Source organism: Candoia aspera, chromosome 6 (assembly GCF_035149785.1).
Source record: "Candoia aspera isolate rCanAsp1 chromosome 6, rCanAsp1.hap2, whole genome shotgun sequence".
Lineage (NCBI taxonomy): Eukaryota > Metazoa > Chordata > Lepidosauria > Squamata > Boidae > Candoia > Candoia aspera.
Window position 1 is genome coordinate 5,462,603 of NC_086158.1, and position 24,900 is coordinate 5,487,502.

The following is a 24,900-nucleotide window of genomic DNA, read 5'->3' on the forward strand; positions in this document are numbered from 1 at the left end:
TACCACCTGCCCTGAAGGGCGCCGTTGGGCAGGTGGAAGAAACCGGGCGTGACCACGATTCGGTGAGTGGGAATTTCCCTACACTGACTGTAAAAGTTAAACTAGGCTCAAAAACCAAAACTGTGGAAGTCTGGGCCATGCTCGACTCGGGCTGCTCCCGTTCCCTTATGCACTCTGATGTTGTAGCGGCTCTGGAACTGCCCACGTTCCCTTTGCCAAGACCTATGATCTTCACCCAATTGGATGGAACTATGGCGGGGGGAAAAGCAGTCACTCATTCCACAGGACTGGTTGCCTTACAAATGGGTTCCCATCGGGAAAAGCTACCATTTGTTGTAGCTCCAGTGGGGGGCCTCTGGTTATTTTAGGTATGCCCTGGTTCGTACAACAAAACCCTTTCATCAACTGGCTACATAGAACTGTCACCTTTGCTGATGGATTTTACAAAGTACCTGAAAAGGATCTCCTAGATGACATGGAGGGTGGAGGGGTAGCGCACACCACTGTACAAACACTTCAACCTCTTGAGGGACTACCCAGTCAATATCAGGATCTAGCTGATGTGTTTGGGGAAAAGGAAGCAGATTGCTTACCACCTCACCGAAAAACAGACTGTGCCATTGAGTTTTTACCTAATGTAAAGTTACCTCACCCAAAAATCTACCCCATGTCTCCCAAAGAGCTGGCTACGCTAAGAGAGTTCATTGACAAAAACCTGGCTAGGGGTTTCATTGAGTCTGCTAACTCCCCGGTAGGGGCTCCTGTCCTCTTTAGACCAAAAAAGGATGGGTCATTGAGGCTTTGTACCGATTTTCGCGGGCTCAATGCGGTCTCAATATTAAATAAATATCCTTTGCCCCTGATCAAAGATATGTTATCACATCTGGCCAGAGGCAAAATCTTCTCAAAACTGGATTTAAGAGAAGCCTATTTTTGTATTCGCATAAGGGAAGGGGACGAGTGGAAAACGGCGTTTAACTGTCCTCTCGGGGCTTTTCAATACAAAGTCTTACCCTTTGGTTTGTCGGGGGTGCCTGGGGTTTTTATGCAACTTATCAATGAGGTCTTGCATGACCACCTATTTAAGGGAGTACTGGTGTATTTGGATGATGTATTGATTTATACTGAAACCATGTCAGAACATATTCACTTGGTGCATCAGGTGCTGGCTAAATTGAAAAAAGCAGAGTTGTATGCTAAACTGTCTAAATGTGCCTTTCATCAATCACAAATTGATTATCTAGGATATAGAATTTCCGCTAAGGGCATTGAAATGGACCCTGCTAAAGTGGAAGCTATTGTGGCATGGGAGCCTCCCCGTACCAGGAGACAATTACAAAGTTTCCTTGGATTCACCAATTTCTATCGGGCATTTGCCCAAAATTTTGCTGAAATCGCCCTCCCCCTTACTGAACTATTAAAAACCAAAGCGCAGGGGGATACGCGGCGTTCAAAAAACCCAGGAGCGCTCCTTAAATGGACTCCAATCTGTCAACAGGCGTTCGAAGCGCTCAAACAAATCTTCACTACTGAACCAATTTTACAGCATCCAGACCCTGCCAAACCATTCGTTGTACAAGTAGATGCTTCTGATTTTTCAGTCGGAGCACTACTCATGCAATCGGACCACTCTGGCGCCTTGAAACCCTGTGCTTACCTCTCCCGCAAATTCACCGAAACAGAGAGGCGGTGGCATGTTTGGGAAAAAGAGGCTTTTGCTGTAAAAACTGCTTTAGAGACTTGGCGCCACTTATTGGAAGGGACTTCAAACCCTTTTGAAGTCTGGACTGACCATAAGAACCTGGAGGCACTAAGCACCAGTCATAAACTCAGCCCCAAACAGCTTCGCTGGGCTGAGTTTTTCAGCCGCTTTGATTTCACCCTTAAATTCATACCAGGCAAGAAAAACTTTTTAGCTGATGCACTCTCCCGCCGACCCCAAGATGCTGGCCCAGGGCCAACAGTCCAAGGTACGGTCTGGACCGAAAAGCAATTGAGTTTGGCAGTGGTGACGCGCAGCCAGGCGTGAGCGCATCAAACCCAAACTCCAGCCGCCCTGCCTCCCACCCGCTCGCCGCGCTTGCCAGTTCCATCGGATTTGCAACAACAGTTGCTCCTCCACCTTAAAAGTGACACTTGGTTGCAAACAAATCAAAACATTGTAACTTTCACCGACGGTTTTGCCTGGCGCAACAATCGTCTCTATGTGCCTGACGCTTTGTGAAAGACAATCCTCCAGCGCTGCCACGATGACAAGCTGGCTGGGCATTTCGGATATTTAAAAACACTCCACCTCATTCGGTGGCAATTCTGGTGGCCAACGTTGCTTAAAGACCTTAAAGCCTATGTCACAGCATGCCCTGTTTGTGCAGCTACAAAGCGCAAAACAGGCAAACCTCAGGGTCTCCTTCAACCCGTCGCCACCCCATCCGTCCCCTGGCAGGACATCTCCATGGACTTTATCGTTGATCTACCCCCCAGTCAACGAAAAACCGTCATTTGGGTGGTCAAAGATTTTTTCTCTAAACAAGCCCATTTCATTCCATGCGCTTCTATCCCCACCGCGCAACAGCTGGCACGCCTCTTCCTCGTTCATGTGTACCGCCTTCACGGTATCCCCGCCCATTTGGTGACTGACAGAGGCACACAATTTACCTCACAATTTTGGCGGGCATTTTTAAGATTACTAGGCACCAAACAAGCCCTCTCCACCGCGTGGCATCCGGAGACGGACGGCTCTACAGAGGCGGTCAACTCTACTCTGGAACAATATCTGCGAGCTTTTGTCAATTACCAACAGGACAACTGGGTCGACTTACTCCCTTTTGCAGAAGTCGCTTATAACAATGCCGTACATCAGAGCACTGGCCAAGTTCCCTTTAAGACTGTCTTCGGCAGAGACTTCGTTCCTATTCCTGAACTCCCACATCCACAACCCCTACCAGCATCACTCACTGACTGGGCTGACTCTCTCAAACACTCATGGCTCAACATTCAGCAAGCTCTGCTCCATGCCCAAGCCACATACAAACGCCATGCTGATGCAAAGCGCTCACCTGAACCTGCTTTTACTGTAGGGGATAAAGTCTATTTATCAACCAAATTTATCAAGTCACCACAACCTTCCAAGAAACTTGGCCCTAAGTTTGTGGGTCCTTTTCCTATTGTGGCACAAATTAACCCTGTTACTTTTAAACTCGATTTGTCCCACAACCTCAAACGTTTACATCCTGTTTTCCATTGCAGTTTGCTCAAGCCCTACCTGCCGTCAGACCGCTGGCATCCCCAACCGGTTCCACCACCTCCTCTCATGATTGATAACCAGCAACACTTCGAGGTAGCAGAAGTCCTGGACTCTCACTGCCAGCGTTCCACTTTGCAGTACCTCGTTCATTGGAAACATTTCCCTCATCCTGAATGGGTGGCTGCCCCTGATATGCACTCGCCTCGTCTAGTGGCACGCTTTCACTCTGCCTACCCCGACAAGCCCGCTCCATAGCATTGTTTGGGGGGGGGGCGTTATGTCATGTTTCCCATTTCAATGTTCTGTTAACATTGTAACGTTTCACATGTCAAGTTCTTTCCCGTGTTCATTCGCTCGTTCAGGGTTTTTCCATTCCTCCGCCCTCCGTTGTTTTGGAGCCTTGGAATGTGTGTTTGGGTTTGCGATCCTGTTCAAGGTTACTTTCCCAGGCGTGTGTAACGGTTCCTAGCACCTGGGAGGGGGTGCGCACTGACGGGTGATTGGGGCGGGACTGGCTTGCAGGCAAAGCTTTTAAGTTTGTATTTGGCGCGCTTTTGCTCATTCTCAGCTTTCTCTGTATTTGCATACTATTCCTTTAATAAATCAGTTATCTTTAAGCCCGAGCTTGTGAGACTGAGTATTTGGGATTAGGCAACCATTACAGTAACATTGTCAAAATTAATTAATTGAAGCAGCAAAACTAATACAGGTAGTCCTCGGCTTATGGCAATTAGGACTGAAATTTCATCGCTAAGCAACATGGCCATAAAGTGTGACATTATGTGAGCATGTCACTTAGCGACAGCAACTCCTGCAGTCCTGTTAGCTTCCCCATTGGCTTTGCTTGTGGGAAGCCAGCAGGAAATGTCAGAAATCACAATCACGTGACTGCAGGGATGCTGTGACAGCTGGAACTTCAAAGACCCATCATAAGTACCATTTGTTCGGTCCCATTGTAACTTTGAATGGTCGTTGAACAAATGGTCATAACCTGAGGACTACCTGTAGAATCATAAACAACATCATTTGCAGGGAGCTATATGACCCTTAAATACCAAACCTGATTCCTCCTTCAGTGACATGTGTGAAAACTTAGCAGATCCATTTGCAAATAGGCTAACCTTGGTAGGTGCATGAGATAAGTTGCGGCTTCTTAGTGTGGTGTTGCAAATTCTGCCTCTTTGGTTAGTTTATGGTTCAGCAGATAGTAGATTATGCAAACTCAGGAAATGTTCTGAGCATGCACCTAGTCACACAACACGCTAATTAATCTCATTACTGAAGTTACCAATTTTCTGGCTTTCCAAAAGACACAGAACCATAACATAATGAATCTGCAGGAGTGGGAAGTTCTCCCTCAGCCACAGAAGCTCCCTGGAGAAATCTGGGCCAGTCCCTCCCTCTGAGCCCCAGAGCCAGAGTGGGGTAGCGGTGACGTTGTGGGACTGGGAGTGGGGAGACCAGGGATCTAGAGCATTGCCTGCCCCGGAGGCTCCTTGGTGACCTTCAGCCACTGCTGCTCCCCACCCAGCCTACCTCACAGGGTTGTTGCCATGGTTAATAAGAAGGGCGGTTCTCCAGGGAACGTCTTAGAGAAAAGGCAGGATATCAATCTGACAGACAAATAAATGTCTAATCAACTCATTATGAGGCTGGGGCTTCTGCCTGCTGGCGGAGATATTTTTATGGAATTGCGCTCCTTGAAACAGGCTGACAGAAGGGGAAAATTGGGCTCTCGTGTTTCTGCTATTTCTCTTTCAGTGGGGAGTGTGAAAATGACCTCCTTTCTTTGGGTTCCTTTGTGAGGGGAATGAAAACGCTTTAATAAAGGGAATTAATGCCGCAGAAGCCGTGTTTGTGCCTCGCTGGGAAACGCAACTGTGCCGGTCCTGATCCTGCGTCTCTGGCCCAAGGCCGCAGCGGGAGCGACACCAGAGCTGTGAAGCCTCCCTCTTGCTGGCTTTCTGGCAGAAGGGAAGCAAGATGGCCTCCCTCTAGTGCATCAGAAGCCGGGGGGAGATCGGGGCCCACAGCTTCTTCCCCCAGGAAAGGGGGCCAGGCTGTGCAAGGGGGGCCCTTCCAGCCAGAGGGCTTCTCTCCTCCTCCATCTTGCCTGTGCTGCCTGTCAGAGGGGCTGAGGAAATGGGAGCAGCTCCTCAGCCGGAGAGATTGCTGAGGGGAAATGGCGGGAAGAAGAAAGGCCTCTGAGCGCCTCTGGGGAATGGCGGGCGACGTGCAGCGTTCCTGCTCTCTGGGAGCCTCACTGGCCGCCCAAGTGGCCCTGAAGGAGAGAGAGGCCACCGGGTGACCTCTTGACCTGCTCTGTCCCTCACAAAAGGAAAGGAAGGAAAGGAGAAAGAAAGGCATTTTACATAAAAATTGTCTATTGGGGAAATAAAGGTTCAGTGTATTATACAATCAGGGATGGCAGGGTTAGATACACACAGCATTTATTTTTCAAACAATTTCTGACACTTTAAGTCTCTCTCTCTCTCTCTCTCTCCTTTACTAAACCACAAATATTTTACAGGTTAAAACAGATTACAATAATAGAAGTGTAAAATATACTATTGCAGAACATGCTAATGGGCCGTTTGGGGTTTTTCTGGTGTTGGAAATGCACAAAACACTCAGAATAGATCAGAACATTTTACCAACCCTAATTCAAATGCTATCACAAGGTGACAAGTTAATTTAGCATGTGATAGTAGTGTGCTCAGTTCCCTAGCTCATTTGTGTATCATGGTTTATAAAATGAAATCCATAAGTGAGAGGGAATGTGGATTTTCCTTTTTGGATAATGGAAGTAATTTCTGTACAAATCCCCTTTAATGCTTTTTGGTATTTACTTAATAATTCATGTTTCATAAGTGACAGTCTGAAATAATGCTATCTTCTATTGCAAATTGTAAAATATTTTCAGTCAAACATTTTTATCAGTGTAGGGACTCATGAGGTAGATTTATTTGTACAATGATCTTTCCTGAAATTTCAAATCTCTTTGCAGTGTTTTCCACTGAGTTCATCTCCGAGTGTTTATCAGAGTTGCACTTTGTCAAGGACATTTCTGATGCTGAGTTCTCAAGTTTAATTATGCTCCATAGGCTATTCCTATTGCTAAAAGAAGTATCCTCAACTCGACTGGATAAATGAAACAGCTGGCATTGCTGAACACATGCAATGGTAATATTTGAAAAATGCTCAGAAAGGGTTTCATTTCAAATGGCATGCTTGGGGTTGTGGGGTGTTTAAATGTCAGTAAAATTCTTTTGTGTCCAATTTGACTAGCGAGCCATTCCACTGCCAAAAGATCAATTGCATGATGTTGACAACAAAGAAGCTAGCTTAATGATGAGACAATGGCCCTTTTAGCACCTCAGTGGCCCTTTTAGACCCCAGTTGAATTCATTAAGGGGGAAACAGGTAGTCCATGTTTAGTGACTGCCTCGTAGAGCGACCATTCGCAGTTATGATGGTGATGAAAAACTTTGCGACCAATCCTCGCATTTACAACCTTCAGAGGTTTGTAAAGCAAAGGAAAGCTGAAATAAGGTCGCAGTTTCACTTAGCAACTGCTTTGCTTAACAACCAAGTTGCTGGTCCCAGCTGTGGTCGCTAAACGAGGATTACCTGTATGTAAAGAAATTTGATTAGACTGAAGGGTCCAGTTTAACTCAACTCCCCTTATTCTCTCACCATCGTATGATATTAAAGCTTCATTCAGAGATTTAACTCTGATCTAGATGGTGTCTCTATTAACTCTATAGTTACTGTCTTTACATTTTCTAGGCAAAGTTGAATTGCAAATATCTGATCTGGAACAGCCTAATAAAAAGGTTCCTAAAATACATCCTAAACGAGTCTAACTTGGTGGCAACAGTAAGGAAACTGGTTAAGAAGGAGGCTGAATGATAGCAGCCCATGGAGTATTTGAAACCATTACAGGTATGGAAAATGCTGCAATTCTTTGACCCCCCAAAAAGCTTCAAGTGCAGGTAGATGGCTCCATGGATGGTTTAGGGACATAATTACTTCAAAACAAGAGGCTATAGTCTATGCCAGGGTTCCTTGGAATCCTAGGGTTCTGCAAGAGGTCACTAGAGGTTCCCTGGGAGATCACAATTTATTTAAAAAATTATTTCAAATTCAGGCAACTTCACATTAAAGAGGTAAGCTTCATTCTTTATTTTTATTTTAAGAACACTGTTAGTGCATATATACAGGCCTACACATGAAAGAAATATAATAATTTTGTAACTCCTGGCCTATGTTTGAGCCTGAATGTGCAGGGATTCCCCAAGGCCTGAAAAATATTTCAGGGGTTCCTCCTGGGTCAAAAGGTTGAGAAAGCCTGGTCTATGCTTTGCATACTTTGTCTCCAGCTGAAAGAAACAATGTCCACTGTCTCCCAGTTTCTAGCCTGGTGCCTTAACTGCTATACCAAAATGGCTCTCTTCTCCAGAGTACCTGGAGAAAATTTATTGGTGGCCCAAGGAATTTCAGAAAGAGGGCAACCTGGCCTGCTGACCATCCCCATCTCTCTCAGCTTCTTCCATATAAAAGAGAAGGGCTGGGAGTCAGAGGGCCTGTGAGGAGTCAGCCTCTCCAATAGAAAAACAGGAGGAGGAAGCCACGCAATGTCAGCTCCTGACGCAGATTCATAGCATAGGAAGGAGACTCATTCCAACCTTTGCTAGGTAGCCAAATTATTGCCACTTCCAGAGTTACTGTTGCCAGATTGCAGATGGTAGAATGAGAATGCCATGGGAATCCCTGATGAAAAAAACAGAATATTTCTGTATCTGGTAGACCTTAATGGACAGCTCCAAAGATTCTCCTCTAGCTGGGAGAAGGAGCATTGAATGGCAAAGATGGTACAATATAAACTGAATTAACTAAAGCAAAAATTCTTGTTCCCCTGAGGTCTGGATGGCACACCCTGCTGTTTAGAAGAGCCGTGAAGGCCTTTGGTAAGGGAGAATGAGACTCCCTGCTTCATCACGCTTGCCATATTTTATCATTATTTGTTATATGCTTAATTGAGTATATTGTAATTTCTTTGATTGTTGTGAGGCTCCCAGAGTCATCAAGAGTTGGGTGGCACACAGGCTTAATTTATTATTATTATTATTTAGATACATGTTAAAAGGAAAGAGAAAGGAAGCAATAATGCTAAAATACATTCCCAATTAAGTTCATGTAGTTTTTAAAAATGTACTTATAAAGAAGCAGAAATGGAGTAACCAGAAACAAGAACCATGCTTGTCTAGATGTCTGAGTCAGTTTATTTTTTCCTTACAGGAAGATAAATCCAAATTTATGTCTTTTGTATAATTACATAACAATGTAAATTATATTACTTCTCTATACTAAATTCGGATTTATGGATGAGTCTGCTAAATAGGGGTTAAAAGTCTGAACTCACAATCCATTTGTTAATTTCAAAATTTGTTAAATCTGCTAGTGTCTTCCAAATTAAATGCAAATGGGAGGAGCGTTAATGGTGGCTGTAGACAGGAACTTTCTTGTCCTGTTCTGTGTCTTGCATTTCTTTCTTTTTCTTTTTTAAACTCCAGGTTTTATATTGGAGGTTCTGCTTAGAAAGTGTAGCTGTAAGGGGCAGAAATCCCCCCAGGCTGCCAATTTCAATTTAACATCAACAACCTGTGCGAGCAGAATTGTAAAGCCAACCAGCCCATAACTGACACTGAATTTTTCTTCCCCCCTTCCTTTTTCTTTTCTTTTAAGCTAAGGACTGACTTCTTTGTCTTTCTATGCTAGCAATGGTTGGGAAGCTAATTGCTGTGAAGATTCTGAATTGAATTGAATCGAATTAACCATTCAGTCATATCCGACCCTTGGCGATTCCATAAGCCAGCTCTTTCCATGTGGAGATTTGGAGATCATTTATTTTATAGGATTTACAACCAGCTGATTTTACAATCATTTTTGCAAATAGAAGAGAATATCTGTAGCTCAGGGTTGAACTGTGGAGTCCTAGTCAGGAAATGAAATGTCTGCAAGCAAACAATCAAGCTCGGAGAGCACCAAGGGCTCCACAGATCATTTTTGCTTTCTGTTTGCCAGATTATGAACAAACCATCTAAATTGGATTTAGAATCGTCAGGGAGATTAAACAAACAAAAAGGGACTCCGAAGTCTTTATAAACATCTTTCAGAGAAAATTGTGGTGATAAGTAAACTTTTCTTTCCTGGGATTTAATTTTAATTTTTTCATAACGTACATCCTTTACAGGGGCTAAATAACAACAAGAATTACAATTGGAACCAGAATTTAAGTATGGATTGTAAGGCATTTTGTAAAGTCAACTTTAGTTAAAGGGACAGGCACTGATAATATTGAGGTTTATGAAGGGTTAGCAATATCTTCTTGCAATGACTACGAGAGTTGGGTGCATTTTAAAAACTCTGTTTGGGTAAGACACAGATGCTGAATCTTAAAGAGAAAATTGCACTTCTCTAACTGGATTTACCACCATCAGGGAGACTGGGAAAACAGCAAAAGAGGGGAAAAAAAGAAAGGAACTTCATAAGCTTTCAAAATATTATTAACTTGTTTATAATATATATCTTTTATAGGGGATAAATAACAATAACAATTATAACTGGAATTCAGCATGGATTGCAATGTAGCTTGTGCAGAATTAAAATAACCAGAAACAGGAGTTGAATGTGAAGGGGCAGTAACATGTTGTAATATCTTTAAGCAATGATTTTTTCTGAGTTTGAGCTAGATATTGACCTTGACATTCCTTGAATGAAGGACCTTATCACTTATTTTCTAAATATACAAGAACATTGTACAACTGATACAGGAGTTTCAGAAACCACAGGAGGGAGCAAAAGATAATACTATATTTACCAGACTGGCAATTTTGCAAAATGGTTTTTGTTTTGTTTTTTTATATAGGAACCCTGTGATTCCTCAGTAAATATATAAGCAGTAGAATATAACTTGCATGGAGAGCATTTTCTCATCCTTTAAATATAGAAAAAAGAATGTCTTGTGAATGTAGGAAGAGAGATGGGGACTCAAAAGGATCTAAAGAATCAGAATTTGACAGAATCAGTCAGATGTTTGAAACATCTATTCAAAGAGCAATTAATTTCAGCAAGTACAAGATAAAGTATTTTACAAATTGGAGAAATCAAATGCACAGCTGAAAGATGAAATAAGAAGACTAAAAATGTGTAAGATATCAAAACTGAAATAAAAATATGAAAGTCTGAAGAAAGACCAGGAAGCTCAACAACTTAAAAATCACAAGATAGAGCATACTTTGGAAATTCTGGACTCTCAGCAAAGACAACTAAACTTAGAGGCACCTGGAAGATTCCAGTAAAGAAGATATAGAAGCCAAAATTAGAGATCAACTGCAAAAATTTCTAAAAATTCAAGGGAATTTCCCAAATATCGATAATGCTCATAGAATATGCACAAAGAAGACAATTACCACAAAGTATATTAGTAAGATTTGAACATAAAAAACCAAGAAATGTCATACTGAAACAGCAAATAGAAACTTTATTGACTATACAAGGGAAGCAAATTCAAATATTTCAAGATATCTCCCCAAGAATGTTAAGGAAAAGAAATTTATATCTTTGACATTTGTGTTAAGGACAAAACAACTCAGATACAGATGAAAGATTCCATTCATCCTAGAAGTCTTTTTGGATGCTTATAATTAAAACGTCCTCACAAGCCCTTTAATTGGAAAGAGAATTAATAGCTCAAGATGGTTCAGACCAGACATGTATGACTATGGAAGTAGATACAGCTGATAAAGAAAAAGGGAAACTTAGTATAGTGGCAGTTTTAAATTGATTTCAAAACAGAAACAAAGTTAATTTCACTTAATATTAATGGATTACATTCACCACAGAAATGTAACAAAATCTTTCATAAATCGAAAAAAGAAGATGCGGATATTGTTTGTCTACAAAAAACACTTATAAAAACAGGACACTCTCATTTGCTAAAGCAATGGAAATTGGGGCAAGAATATATACTTTGGACAGAAAAAAAATGGAATAGTAAACTATATTAAATCATCAGTCTGGGAGGTTCTGGATCAATTTAAAGATAAAACAAGGAGGATATTAATTTTGAAAATATGAGAAGATAAAATAATCACCTTGGTGTCTATAAATGCCCCAAATAAATATAAAAAACAATTTTATAACAGAATATTTTGAAAATTAATACAATTTGAAGAAGGGGAAATACTTGTTTTGAGAGTTATGAATGGAGTCACGGATTTGCATCTAGACAAGTTGATACATACAAAAAAGTTGGAAAATTTCCACAAAAATATTTCAGTACATGGGGGAATTGGCAGTAACACATGTTTGGAGATTACAGTATCCAACAAAAAGAGATTACACCTTTTTTTTTGGCAAGACATTTGGGCTTCTAAGACTCTGACACCATCCTTCAAAGAAGTACAAATTCCCCCAGTGACTTATGCAGATCACAATTCAATTTTAATAATGTGGAGCTCTGGCGAAAAGTTACCCTTCAGATGGAAAATGAATGACAGGATATTACTTAATGACACAGTTTTACAAAAATGCAAAGAAGAATTGAAATTTTTCTTCAACACAAATAGCATACCAAGAATCTCTGATAATATTATTTGGGAAAGAAGTAAAGCATATATGACAGAGCTTTTAATTAAATTAGCTGCAAACAAAAAAGACAATACAATAAACAAAAAGAACAATTGGATGCTAAAATAAAAGAATTGGAACAAAAACAGAAAACCAACCCAAACAATTGGTGAAAAAATTACAAGAAACTAAACTGCAACTAAATCTATTAGAAAAAGAAGAATGACAGAAGAAAATAAAATTTTCCAAACCGAAAAAATTGAATATGTAAACAAAGCCTCACTGGGAAATTTCTAATATGCAAACAAGCCTCACTGGGAGCGTTTGCACACCGCTGGAGGATTCTGGGAGAGTGAAGAGGAACTCACCATGAGCAACAGAGAAGTGGGATATAGTATACTTAGATTTCAGAAAGGCATTTTATAAAGCAGATCACAGTGTACTTCTTGTTGAGATAGAACAATGTGGGATAGACAGTATGACTACCAGATGTATTTGCAACTACATTCAGAATGTGCTCCTTAATAGGAACTGCATCTATGTGGAGGGAAGTATGCAGTAGGGTACCTCAAGGTTCTGTCTTGGGTTCAGTGCTCTTCAACATCTTCATAAATGACCTAAATGAGGGGCTTGAAGGGACACTCATCAAATTTGCAGATGATACAAAGCTGGAGAGAATTGCTAGCACTTCAGAAGATAGACTCAGGATTCAGAAGGACCTTGACAGACTTGAGCGTTGGGCCCTATCCAACAAGGTGAAGTTCAATGGTGAGAAATGTAAGGTCCTGCACTTAGGCAGGAAAAACCAGATGCCCAAGTACAAGATAGGCAGTACCTGGATCAGCAGTAGTGCCTACGAGAGGGATCTGAGTGTCCTGGTGGGCCACCATTTAGGGATGAGACAGCAGTGTGCTGCAGCTGCCAAAAAAGCCAAAACAGTCCTGGGCTGAGTCAACAGAGGGGTAGTATCAAGGTCACAGGAAGTGATAGTACCACTGCGCTGTACTGGTGAGGCCACAATTGGAATACAGTGTCCAGTTCTGGTTACCACAATACAAAAAAGATGCTGAGGCCCTTGAAAGAGTGCAGAGAAGAGCAGCAAAGATGATAAGGGGTCTGGAGGCTAAACCCTATGATGAAGGGCTAAAGGAACTACAGTAGGTATGTTTAACTTAATGAAGAGAAGACCGAGGGGAGACATGATGGCAGTCTTCCAATACTTGAAGGGCTGCCACAGGGAAGAAGGCATCGACTTATTCCCCATGGCACCTGAGGGTAGGACAAGAAGCTGTGGGTGGAAGCTCATCAGAGGGAGATCCAACCTGGAAACAAGGAGGAATTTTCTGACAGTAAGAACTATTAAGCAGTGGAACAGCTTGCCTCCTGGAGTTGTGGGTACTCCATTGCTAGAGGTTTTCAAGAAAAGATTGGACAACCATTTGTCCAAGATGGGATGAGGATTCCTTCCTTGGGCAGGGGTTGGACTAGAAGACCCCAAGGGCCCTTCCAACCTTATGATGCTATGAAACCACAGAAACTATTAGCTTACCAACTTAGAAAAAAGAAAGAAACACAAACAGTATCAGTGATAAAGAAAGGATACATATTGTTATAGGAGAATTGGCAGCTTTTTAAAAAGAGTTATACTCCAAAACTCCAGGATCACCCAGTTATTCCTGGTAAATACCAAAAAATTGCCTTCCAACAATGACTTTGGCCCAGTGAATCCCACACCATAGACGATATTCAGCAGGTCCTCTTGCACTGTAATTTCTATCTGAACCTGCATGAGGTATTGATTCAGCCTCTCATAAAGGCATTTCCAGGGAGAGACGACCAATGGTACATCTCCTATCTTTTAGCAGACTGTAAAACCTGTACCACCCATAACATAGCCAAATTTTGCCTCACTGCTACAAGGGTGGGCAACAAATATTGTCCAATAAAACTGCATTTCTTTGATACCTTTAAAATATTCTCCCTCCCTTCCTTTCTTCCTCTCTAACTCATTTAACTTCTTTTAATTGCCTTTTAAAAATGTATATATATTACGTGTGTGTGTACACACACACACACACACACACAGACACACACACACACAGACATGTCAGTCTACATGTGTATGGTCAAAGACCACAATAAAGGTTTACCTTAACCTTCCTTTCTTCTCCTTTTGTGTGGGACAGTTATGTACTCTTGATGGACATTTTATTGCTAAAATGAATAAAAGTCTGTTGAGATTCAAAACAGAGGATGAACAGGTTAAAGCAGGGTTTCTCAACCACGGTTCTGTGGAAACTGAGGGTTCCATGAGAGGTCACTAGGCGTTCCCTGGGAGATCATGATTTATTTAAAAAAATATTTCAAATTTGGGCAACTTCACATTAAAGAGGAAAGTTTCGTTGTTTATTTTTAGTTTAAGAACACTATTAATGCATATATACAGGCCTAGCCATGAAATGAATATCATAATTTTTTAACTTCTGGCCTGTTTTTGAGCCTGAATGGGCAGGGGTTCCCCAAGGCCTGAAAAACACTGTATTTCAAGGGTTCCTCCAGGTTCAAGAGGTTGAGAAAGGCTGCTCTAGAGGCTCATTCTCCCTTCTTAAAAGCAGAAGCTTTTTTATTTATTCAATTTATATGGCTACCCATCTCAAATTACCCATCTGGGTGGCTTATAATGTTAAAAAATATAAAAAACAGAAAGACAGAAGAAAACAAACAACAGCACACAGAAAGCACCAAAGAGCAGCCAGGGTAAAACAGATAATAACAATATAACCAATGCATGGCTCAACCCTACCTCCTGGCCCCCAGGCCTCTGGAGATGGAGGACAGAACCAGGTCTTTAAGGCCTTATGGGAGACCAGTGGGGTCAGGCCAATCTGATCGCCAGGGTCATGATGAATCTGATTCACCCACTCACCTACTGTAACTAGAATTTCAGAGTTCTTAGTACAGGTACCAAACTGGACTGGAAGACAATTGCAAGTGATAAACCTACACCTAGTATTCATGGATGAAGTATAAAATAAAACTGAATGTCCTTCCTTCCTTCCTTCCTTCCTTCCTTCCTTCCTTCCTTCCTTCCTTCCCTCCATCCAGAAGATAGCTCTTGTGTCCTGGCTTCAGCAAAGGGAGAAAACGCCCATGCAATTGGCAGGCAAAGTGTGGGCGTAATGCAGGCATTTGGGGGCAAGGCTTGCAGAGGTGCTGGGAGGGAATATACACACTGTGGAAGGAGTGGAGCATTTAGGAGCAATATGTTTGCAGTGAGGCTTGAAAAACATTAGGAAGCCTTCTCTGGAGAGATGGCAGGGGGAGGCAACAGAAGAAGAGTTGGGGAAGCAGGAGAGAGAGAGAGTATGTGTAGGACAGCTTACTAGAGGCTGAGTAGAAGACGTAATCCGAGTCAGACAGTCTGTAATCAAATACCACACAATAGCTTGAAAGTACCGAGGGAAGATCCAGAATAAGGTCCAAATGAACCAGGAGTCAACAGCAGGATTTCATGGAGCACAAAACCAGATGCCAAAGTTGCATCCAGCAATGGAAGGCAGTCCCCGCGCAGTTTAAATCCTCTCTCTGCTCAGCAGTTGCCAATAATGAGGCATCACCTTGCTTGCAGAATCAACCTCTTGCCATTTGCTTGCGAGATGTTTACTTTGATATGCAGGATTTTCAGGCCAGGATTTTCCCTGCTTCTCGGCATCTGTGTTGGCTAAAGAAGGATCAGTGCTGGCTGAGGAGAGGCCTGGGAGGGTATCTGTGTTGGATTCAGTGGCTGTTGAATCAGTAGGCTCAGTGGGGCCTGATCTGCCCGCATCTTGGAGCCTGGCTCTGAGGCCATGGCAATAGCTTTATGTAGCTGCCTAACTCATGGAACTGCAACTCTGGGCAGCATTCATGAATAAAAAGTCTATCTCAAGCTCATTTCATATTTCTTCTTAGAAGATCTTTAATGAAACCAAGATTGAAACCACAGTTAGGTATTAGCCATGAGATAGATAATGCACACACACAGTGTATACATACATACATACAGTACATACATACTGTTGGAAGAAAATCTTACCAGGTCCGTTCTGAGCTGGGAATGAACAGAGATAAAATTTATTGTCTGATATCATGAACTACAGAGCAATCAGCTGTTGGAGGTGGCCATGCTTGTATTTTCCCCACAAGCTTGGCTATTGTGTTATGGAATGTGTCTCTGAAGGAGGGGGTGATATGGTGAATTTTGGTGGTGGTGCTGGTTCTCAGGAAGGAGGGAGCACATTCCAAGGAGGTGGAAGAGATAAGAGGAAGCACAGTCCAGGAGGCAATGGTGGGAAAACAAAGAGGTTCAGGATAGCCCCGCCCTAGAGTCTCCCAGGTTATTTCCCCTTCTGTTAGGTAGAGTAGCTTTAGTCTGGCAAGATTCTGTCTATATGGTGTGAGCAAATAAAGAACTGGAGTTTGGATGGACTGACTCTTCGTTGTTCTTGGGCTGAGCCTGACATATTGTTATGCAAGTGTTCCCACTCTCTAGGAACTTCTGAGAAGGTACACTTAGCTGGTTTATTGGCAGGGGGCGCTTAGGCACACTTAGCTGGTTTATTGGTAGGAATTCTAGGAAAGTGCAGTTTACTGGGGTTCCGAGAGGAGGCGCTCTGTGGTCAGGCGCCCTGCTGTTTGTGTTTCCTGTTCTGATAGTCCAGGTTCCCTGCTGGGCTGTGGCTTTGTCTACTAGCCTGGGCTGTTCACCTTGGAAGGGACCTTTTGTTACTCAGTTATGGAGATCTGTTTGGCTGGGGAAGAATGTCTACCTGGATGGGCTCTGCTAAGTTCTGGAAGGAGCAACCTTTTGTCTTACAAGGCCTCTGATTAAGTCTGAAGGGAATCTTTTGTCTAAACAGTTGGGGCTTCCTGTCACATTTTAATCTCTTGCATCCTCTCTGTATTGAACGCATTATATTTTGTAACTTTTAATCTTTTACCTTGCTCAAGTAGGAGAAGCAATGTGACAGGAAACAGTGTTTGAGAAAGACAGCATAGCGGGGAGGAAGAGAACTTCTCTCTATAGATAGATAGATAGATATTTACTTTCCTGTTTCAAACTCAGTCCATACACAATTTCTATTTCTTATATTGGAGAGGAAGAATATTGAGCAGATGTACAGTATTAATTTTTCTAATGACCACAAATAATAGGAAGAATCTGTTCACTTCTAACTAAAGTTTGCCCTGGGTGCTACAAGAGCATAGAAATAAATAAGTGCAGTGAATAGGCTATTGTATTTTATTGTATTGATTGATAGATAGATAGATTATGTGCCATCAAGTCATTGTCACTCTTATATGGATAGATTTTCTCCATGACGGATGGAGGTCCTTTAGGTTTTCCAATGGCTCATCTATTGCCAGTGTAACTGAATCCATCCACCTTGCTGCTGGTTGTCCTTCTCTTTCCTTATACCTTTCCCAGCATTAGAGCCTTTTCCAGAGAGCTGGGTCTTCACATAATGTGTCTGAAGTAGGATAATTTGAGCCTGGTCATTTCTGCCTCAAGTGAGAACTCTGGGTTGATTTGTTCAATGATCTTTTTGTTTGTTTTCTTGACTGTCCATGGTATTCTCAGGAATCTTCTCCAAAAGCATGAATACTCTTCTTATCCTGCTTCTTCAAAGTCCAGCTTTCACTTCCATAGAGTGTCACAGGGAATACCATGGCTTGCAGTATTCTGATCTTTGCAGATATAGAAACATCACGGCCTTCATGGCTGCTGTGCCAAGTGCTCATCTGCAGCATATTTCTTGACTTGTTCCTTTACTGTTGATGGTTGATCTTAAAAGGCAGAAGCTATGTGTCACTTCAGTATCTTCATTGTCAATTCTAAGTCTGGTTGTTCTACCTGTTATCATTAGTTTGGTCTTCTTTATATTTAATTTTAATCTCATTTTTTTCACTGAACTTCTTGACTTTTATTAGTAGAGCTTGCAATGTGACATCCTAAGCTGCAGTTGACTTCCATTGAGATGGCAATGCATGAGGCTGCATATTTGTAAGCACCATATGATAATTTTAAATTTTATACCATAAATGTTGGGGTTGGAGTTTTTAACTGAAACATTCAGCATTCAGCATTAGCCTTAGTTTTGGTTTGTCTGTGATAAGCTAAGTTATTGCAGAAGTATGGTGGGCTGATAGCAAAGTATGTAAACTAAATGTGGAGCTCCCAGGATCTTAAGTCACAAAAAAATTATTTTAGCTCTCCTAACAATAATACAGGCAGCCAGTTAATAAAGCTGAAAATATGTACTGCAGGAAGATGGAAGAATGATTGATAATACAGTAATGAGAAGGAAGGCAGTTATTTAAATACTTAACGAAGTGGTTATCATTGACTAGGATTAGAGCCAGACTCTGGAATAGCAGAGAAATATAAAGAGGGAGGAAGCCAAGCCAAGATTACAGATTTTTTTTCCTCCAACCAGACCCTCATCCTACTCTCCTTTAGCCATTGTCTCAGTTGAAGACCCTACAGTTCTGTCTTTCCATGACTGATCATTAAGGCCCCATTACAACAGAGCCAGTAAAAACAGGAGTAAATCTAGCCAAGGAACTTGCCTTCATGAATCAACATCTTACGTACTGACCATGAATAATCGTCTCACAGAGGGGAACCAGACTACTCTGAGAGGTGTGGAGATGTGAGAATATAAATGATCCTCCAATTTTATGCTTAACATTCTAATGAATCATCAGGATTAGGTTTGCTAATATTAACAGATATATTTAGCAAACAACAATAGGATTTAAATAATCTTGCCTCCACTTGGGCACAAGGTATCTCCACGATGAAATCCTTCTTAGCAGAGTGTAGTGATTTACTACTAGAGCTTGCAAATCCTTTGTGTTTTTGTGTCATCAGCACGGCGCAGGTTATTGATGTTTCTTCCTCCGATTTTAAAACCATGCTCATCTTCCAATAAAGCTTTCCTTAATATATTCAGCATATAGGTTGAATAAATAAAGGAGGAGTATACAGCCTTGTCTCACTCCTTTGCCAACCTAGCGCCAGATCCACCACATTCTGTCTGTATTGTGGTTCCCTGACCTGATATACTGTAAGTTTCTCATGAGGACAATGAGATGTTCCAGGTTACCCATTTTTCTAAGCACTTTCCACAGCTTGAAACGATCAACACAATTGAAGGCCTTTCTGTAATCAATGAAGCACACAATAATTTCTTGTGGGGATTTCTTTGGCTTTCTTAATTATCTGGAGTGCACCAGCAACAATGTCTGGTCCTCCTTGGCCTTTTCTGGAGCCAGCTTGAACATCTGGAATCTCTTATTCCATGTAGGGCTGTAATTTGTGTTGAATGATCCTAAGCATTATTTTGTTAGCATGTGAAATTAAGGATATGGTACCACAATTTGCACTCTCTGTTAAGTCTCCATCTTTTTGGTACTGGAATGGCCTCTTCCAATCTGTTGGCCACTGTGTTGTTGCCAAGAATTAACTTGATAGCACATAATCATTGTTCTAACAGTCAGGAACCACGCTGAGACAAGGAATAGGTGTCTTGTGTTTTATTACTGCTACGTTAGACAGAAAATCCTAACAAACTGAAGAAGCATGGGAAAAACCCAGACAGATAAACCCGAAAAGTCAAGGCGGGTCTGATCTGTGTCTCTTTGAACGGCTGCTTAACTCCTCAGTACTATGCATGCGTTTTCCCCCCTGGATAGGGGCCCCCTCCTGCTCACCATCAGTACTCATGACAATCATTTAAAATATCTTTTAAGTATTGTTGTGTATCAATCACACAGTGATTGATGGCAATGAGATGGCAGAACAAAGTCTTCAGGTTCCTCCGGAAGGCCAGGAGCGATGCGGCCAACCTCACCTCCAGGGGCAGTGTGTTCCACAGGGCAGGGGCTACTGCAGAGAAGGCCTGCCTCCTGGATCCCACCAAATGGAATTCTCTTGTTGACAGGGTCTGCAGCATGCCCCCTCTTCATGATCGGGTGGGACGGGTTGATGTAACAGAGAAAAGGCGGTCCCTCAGGTAGCCTGGCCCCATGCCATGTAGGGCTTTATAGGTGATAACCAACACCTTGAATTGGACCTGGAAGCAGACTGGTATCCAGTGCAGCTCGTGTAGTAGAGGTGTTATGTGCGCCCTTCTAGGGGTGCCAAAGATAACCCGCATGGCTGCATTTTGGACCAGCTGTAGTTTCTGGATACTCTTCAAGGGTAGCCCCATGTAGAGCGCATTGCAATAGTCTATGTGGGAGATAACCAGGGCATGAGTGACTGTTTGAAGGGCCTCCTGATCCAGGAAATGGTGTGACTGGAGCACAACATGGAGTTGCGCAAAGGCCTTCATGGCCACGACTGCCACCTGCTCTTTGAGCAGGAGTTGTGAGTCCAGGAGGACCCCCAGATTATGCACCAGGTCTGTCTGGGGCAGTGCAACCCCATCCAGAACCAAAGATGATAAAGTCCCGGTTATGGAACAGCCATTAACCCGCAGCCACTCTGTCTTACCAGGTTCAGCTGAAGCCTGGTTTTCCCCATCCAGACCCCTACAGCCCCCAGGCACCGAGAGAGGGCAGTCAGATACTACTTGTCAGGCTGATAAATTGTCAGATATATATTTTAAGAAGATCTAAAGGAACAGGTTGGGGACAGATAATCCTGGAAGAGGTCTATCTATGTTGTTGCTAAGAATTAACTTGATAGCACATAATCATTTAAAATATATTTTAAGTATTGTTGTGTATCAATCTTCCCCATCTTCATTTAATGTGACATCAATAGGGGAAGCCATCTGACAGTTTGGAATTTGATCTCATCAATATGCTAATTATGTCCACTTATTCATCTCTACTACAGGCCATCTTGGAGAAGCACTGGAAGTCTTGTGTCAAAGTCTAGAGGCTGTAAGATTCTGGGTGGTGAGAAACAGGATAAGATATAACCCTAGCAGGATGGCGTACCTATGGATTAAGAGGACAGCTGACTCTGAGACAAAACCAAAGCTATATGTGGTTGTACTCCTTGGGCCAAGTCATAATCAGGATGTATTTGCCATGCCAGATTAACACCTATTACATTCCAGAACCAAGGTAGGCTCAAAGCTATGGATTGAAGTTACATCCTGGAACTGTTTTAGAAGTTAATTTGTTTGCTGGAGTGACCTCACATAAGGCTGACAATCATGTCAATTACATAAATATAAAGACAGATTGATTAAGGGATGGTGAGGGGCAGTATAATAAACAACCACAGATATCTGAAAACTTGAGATATAATTTTTTTTTTATAGATATTTGAGAGTGTGGTGAGGAACAGTAGAACACACTGGAAATAAAAGAATTTGCCATATCATTTTCATAAAGACATAGTTGTACATGAACAATATGATCTATAATTGGTCATCTGCAAGGCCAGGATTGGATTATAGTGACCTTTGGTATTGAGCACCTCATCAAATGTTTCAGGAGTAACATGACAGTGACAATTAAATTTGTCTCATACATCCGTAGAGAATCACATTCCTGGGCTTCTTGATTGAGGAGTCAGAAGGTGTCTTAATTAGTAGAGAATATAAGAGCTGATAGTAGCAGAAAACCCAAGAGAAAGAAGATACAATATCTCAGAAGAAAGCAAATAACTGATAGAGAAGAACTTCCTTCCCAAACGTTATATAGCAGGCATTCAAAGTTAGAGGGTGAGAAGGCAGAATAATGTTGAAGCATCTATTATTTTTTATCACTACGATTCTATGCATGATTCTTTGCTTTCTGAAAAAATTTTGCTCACGCAAACACAAACGCTATCCACCAGGACCTTTTCGGCTTCCTTTAATAGGAAGCGTGTGGCGGCTTGGGATTAGCCTATCGGAGAAGACTTTCACTAAGGTACGTCTTTCTAAATACTTGCTACATCAAGAACCAGAGGAGGAGGAGGTGCAAAACTTTGTTTATTCTTTTCATTGATTCCATGTAGATGCCACCTTTCTATGATAAAGCGCTAAAGGCACCTAAGAGTCACAAGGAAAACCGTGTGAGAAAGAATCAAAGCCAATCAGTTCAATACTTATTAATTCTTTTCAAAAAGGCTGTCTGAAGAGAAAAGGTTGAATGTTAGAAAAGGCTTCCTAACAGCAAGAGCAGTTTGACCTTAAGATTGCCTAACTAGAGAAAAGATGGGCTGGTCTTCACTGAGTGTGTTCTAGGAAAATTAGAGAGCCATCTGTCTGGGATGCCTTAATCTGGATTCTGCACTGAGCAGAGGATTAGATTCAGTGGCCAGTCTGACAACAGTTTCTGAAAGAGTGGATTACATAGGCTGGGCTTTCCATGTATATCTGAAAAAATAACAATATCCAGAAAAGCAGACATATTCCTAGCAATAAGAGTTGTGGAACCACTTACCAAGGGAGATGGTGACCTTTCTAGTGGATGTTCTTCAAGCAGCTGGTGGACAGCCACCAGGGATACTTAATTTTTTCTTCTTGAACTGAGCAGGAGATGAGACTTGATGCCCTCAGTGCCACTTTCCAACTTCATGTGGCTGAGTGTGCATAATGTGCTATGTTATCCCTCCCTCAAATAAGTGATAGAGTGGGCGGACTTCCCATGAAAATGGCTGTTTTCCCCCCTTTTTATTATATTGTATGCATTGTATTGTTTCAATACAGTGATGTTTATATGATATGATTATTAACATTCTATTGTGTGAGATGGGCAGCTATATAAATTTGATAGTAATAAATACATAAAATAATTTAGATTGCTTAAAGTATTGAAAATAGAGAAAACAAAGGAAAAAATTCTATCAATATTAATTACAATTTAGGATGTCACTAGTACAAACATAAAAATTATTTGCCTTTTTCATCTGAAAAAATATAAAATTCAAAAGACAACTGCTGCACCTCACATCAGAGTGTTGATTTTATGATAATAGTTTCAATCTTAAACTAATTACTTAATATTAAAACCTCTCTGGTACTACTACTACATTAAGAAAAAGAAAAGCAGAATCTGAAATGCTCGTACAAAACCAGCACCATCTGTTAGACTGCATATAGAAACTCTTACTTGGATATAATGCAGAGATAGAACAAACAAAAAACTGGATGCAAAATGGATGCAAAACTTTAAAGAAACAGATACAGTACAACAGTGGAAAGAACTGTGGAAAATGGCTATTCTCTGATTGTTGGAATTAGATGGTGTCTAGTGCAGGTTGCTTCTCACTGAGGTCTTACTTCATTCAGAGACAATTCAGATTTAAAGGGAAAATACCTTCATCTGGTTCAACATCATTAAGTAGGTTACATAGATGAAGATTATTTTAATTTATATTAATTTAATTTATAACCCTGGTGGAGCTAGATTGTAGAGTTCTTTGTGAGAATCATCTATCATGTAGGAATACACATGTCTGAACATAATTTTGTTCTGGGTGCAGCTGCCATTCCAGTAATGGCAGCATGTTCAGTCATAAGCTACCATCCTCATTTTATCTTAGTCTAAAACAGCCTTTTTCAACCTTTTGACCCTGGAGGAACCCTTGAAATATTTTTCAGGTCTCAGGGACCCCCTGCACACTCAGGCTCAAATGTAGGCCAGAAGTTACCAAATTATTATATTCGTTTCATGGGCAGGCCTATATATATGCCTTAACAGTATTCTTAAACTAAACATAAAGAATGAAACTTGCCTCTTTAATGTGAAGTTGCCCAAACTGAAAGCATTTTTTAAATAAATTGTGATCTCCCAGGGAACCTCTAGTGACCTCTCATGGAACCTGAGGGTGCCACAGAACCCTGGTTGAGAAACTCTGGTCTAAAAGATTACGTAAACCCAGCCATAGTGTCTAAAGTAGGTATCCTATTCATTTAAACTTGTATGATTTGATTAAAGTAGAATTTGAAACATAGTTTGTTTGTTTGTTTGTTTGTTTATTTATTTTTAGACGATGATGATGATGATTTGGCTTTTGTGAATTTAAGCTTTTTTTTTTTGCAAGAGATAAAAAAATGAAATGTTTACTTGGCAGTAAGAGAAAATAAAATAGCTTCACGTACATAATTGCAGAGGTTTAAAAATAATTGATCATGAGGTTCTGTCTCCTGTGTCTTCAACCGCAATAACAACAACAGAGATTACCTACTTATATTAATCAGCTCATTACATTTTGTGCATTGCCACTATTAATAAGATTATAATCATTCTTGTATCACGTGTATTTCACATACTGCTGATATCCTTGTTTACACGTCTTCCTTCTCCTCAACTGTTGGTGTGTTATCTCAGAAAACTATTCCATGCATCTGGAGAAACAAGTTATAGTCCATGAAAGATTATGCTACAATGATTGGGGGAGGCCTATATAGTTTCTCACTTATAGTATTGAGCATTGTAGATAATAAAGACCAAGGCTTTTTGCAGCTGCGGGATCTGTTAAAAGGTAAAAGTGTGCAATTAACAGCAATTCCTGTTTTAACAAATCTGACAACTTGATATTTTAGTGTCCAGATCCCAACCATTATAGATAATGGGCAAAAGTGGGATCTGAACTTCATGAGCTCCATATTAATTCAGCCTACTTAACCAGATTACAGAAAATGATATACTCCCCTATCTTACCACTCTGGGTGATTAACAATAAAGAGAACGAGCCAAATAGTTCCTCAGCCCCAAATACCCATCCAAAAAACATCTTAAAATCTCAGTTTGAAAGTAAAAAATAATTAAACAAACTGGCAAATAGGCAAACTATGACCACCAATTAGGTTCTGAGTCCCAGTGAAACAAAACTCTCTCCAATGGCTTCCAGATCAACAAGCATGGTGAAGACATGAAAAAGGCCTGCCTCCAGCTCCCGCTTCATAGACTGTGGGCACACAGAGTATCCCCTCGCAGGTGAAGTGCACACACACACACACACACACACACGAGGGCTTTGGAGTTCATAGGATTTGGTCCAAGATACAGCAACCTCATTTCTTGTGATA

At 41.3% G+C, this 24,900-nt stretch overlaps 2 protein-coding genes across 2 annotated transcripts in view; one reads left to right on the top strand and one right to left on the bottom strand.

Annotated features, from left to right (window-relative positions):
* ABCC5 (ATP binding cassette subfamily C member 5) overlaps positions 1-24,900 on the bottom strand; it is a 528,771-nt gene that overhangs the window by 362,604 nt on the left and 141,267 nt on the right. The window lies entirely within an intron of this gene.
* Positions 21,620-24,900, top strand: part of LOC134499608 (cytochrome P450 2J2-like) — a 163,213-nt gene continuing 159,932 nt past the window's right edge. Inside the window, exon 1 of the mRNA XM_063306333.1 lies at positions 21,620-21,793. Coding sequence (XP_063162403.1) covers positions 21,620-21,793 — 174 coding nt within the window. The remainder of the gene's footprint in view (positions 21,794-24,900) is intronic.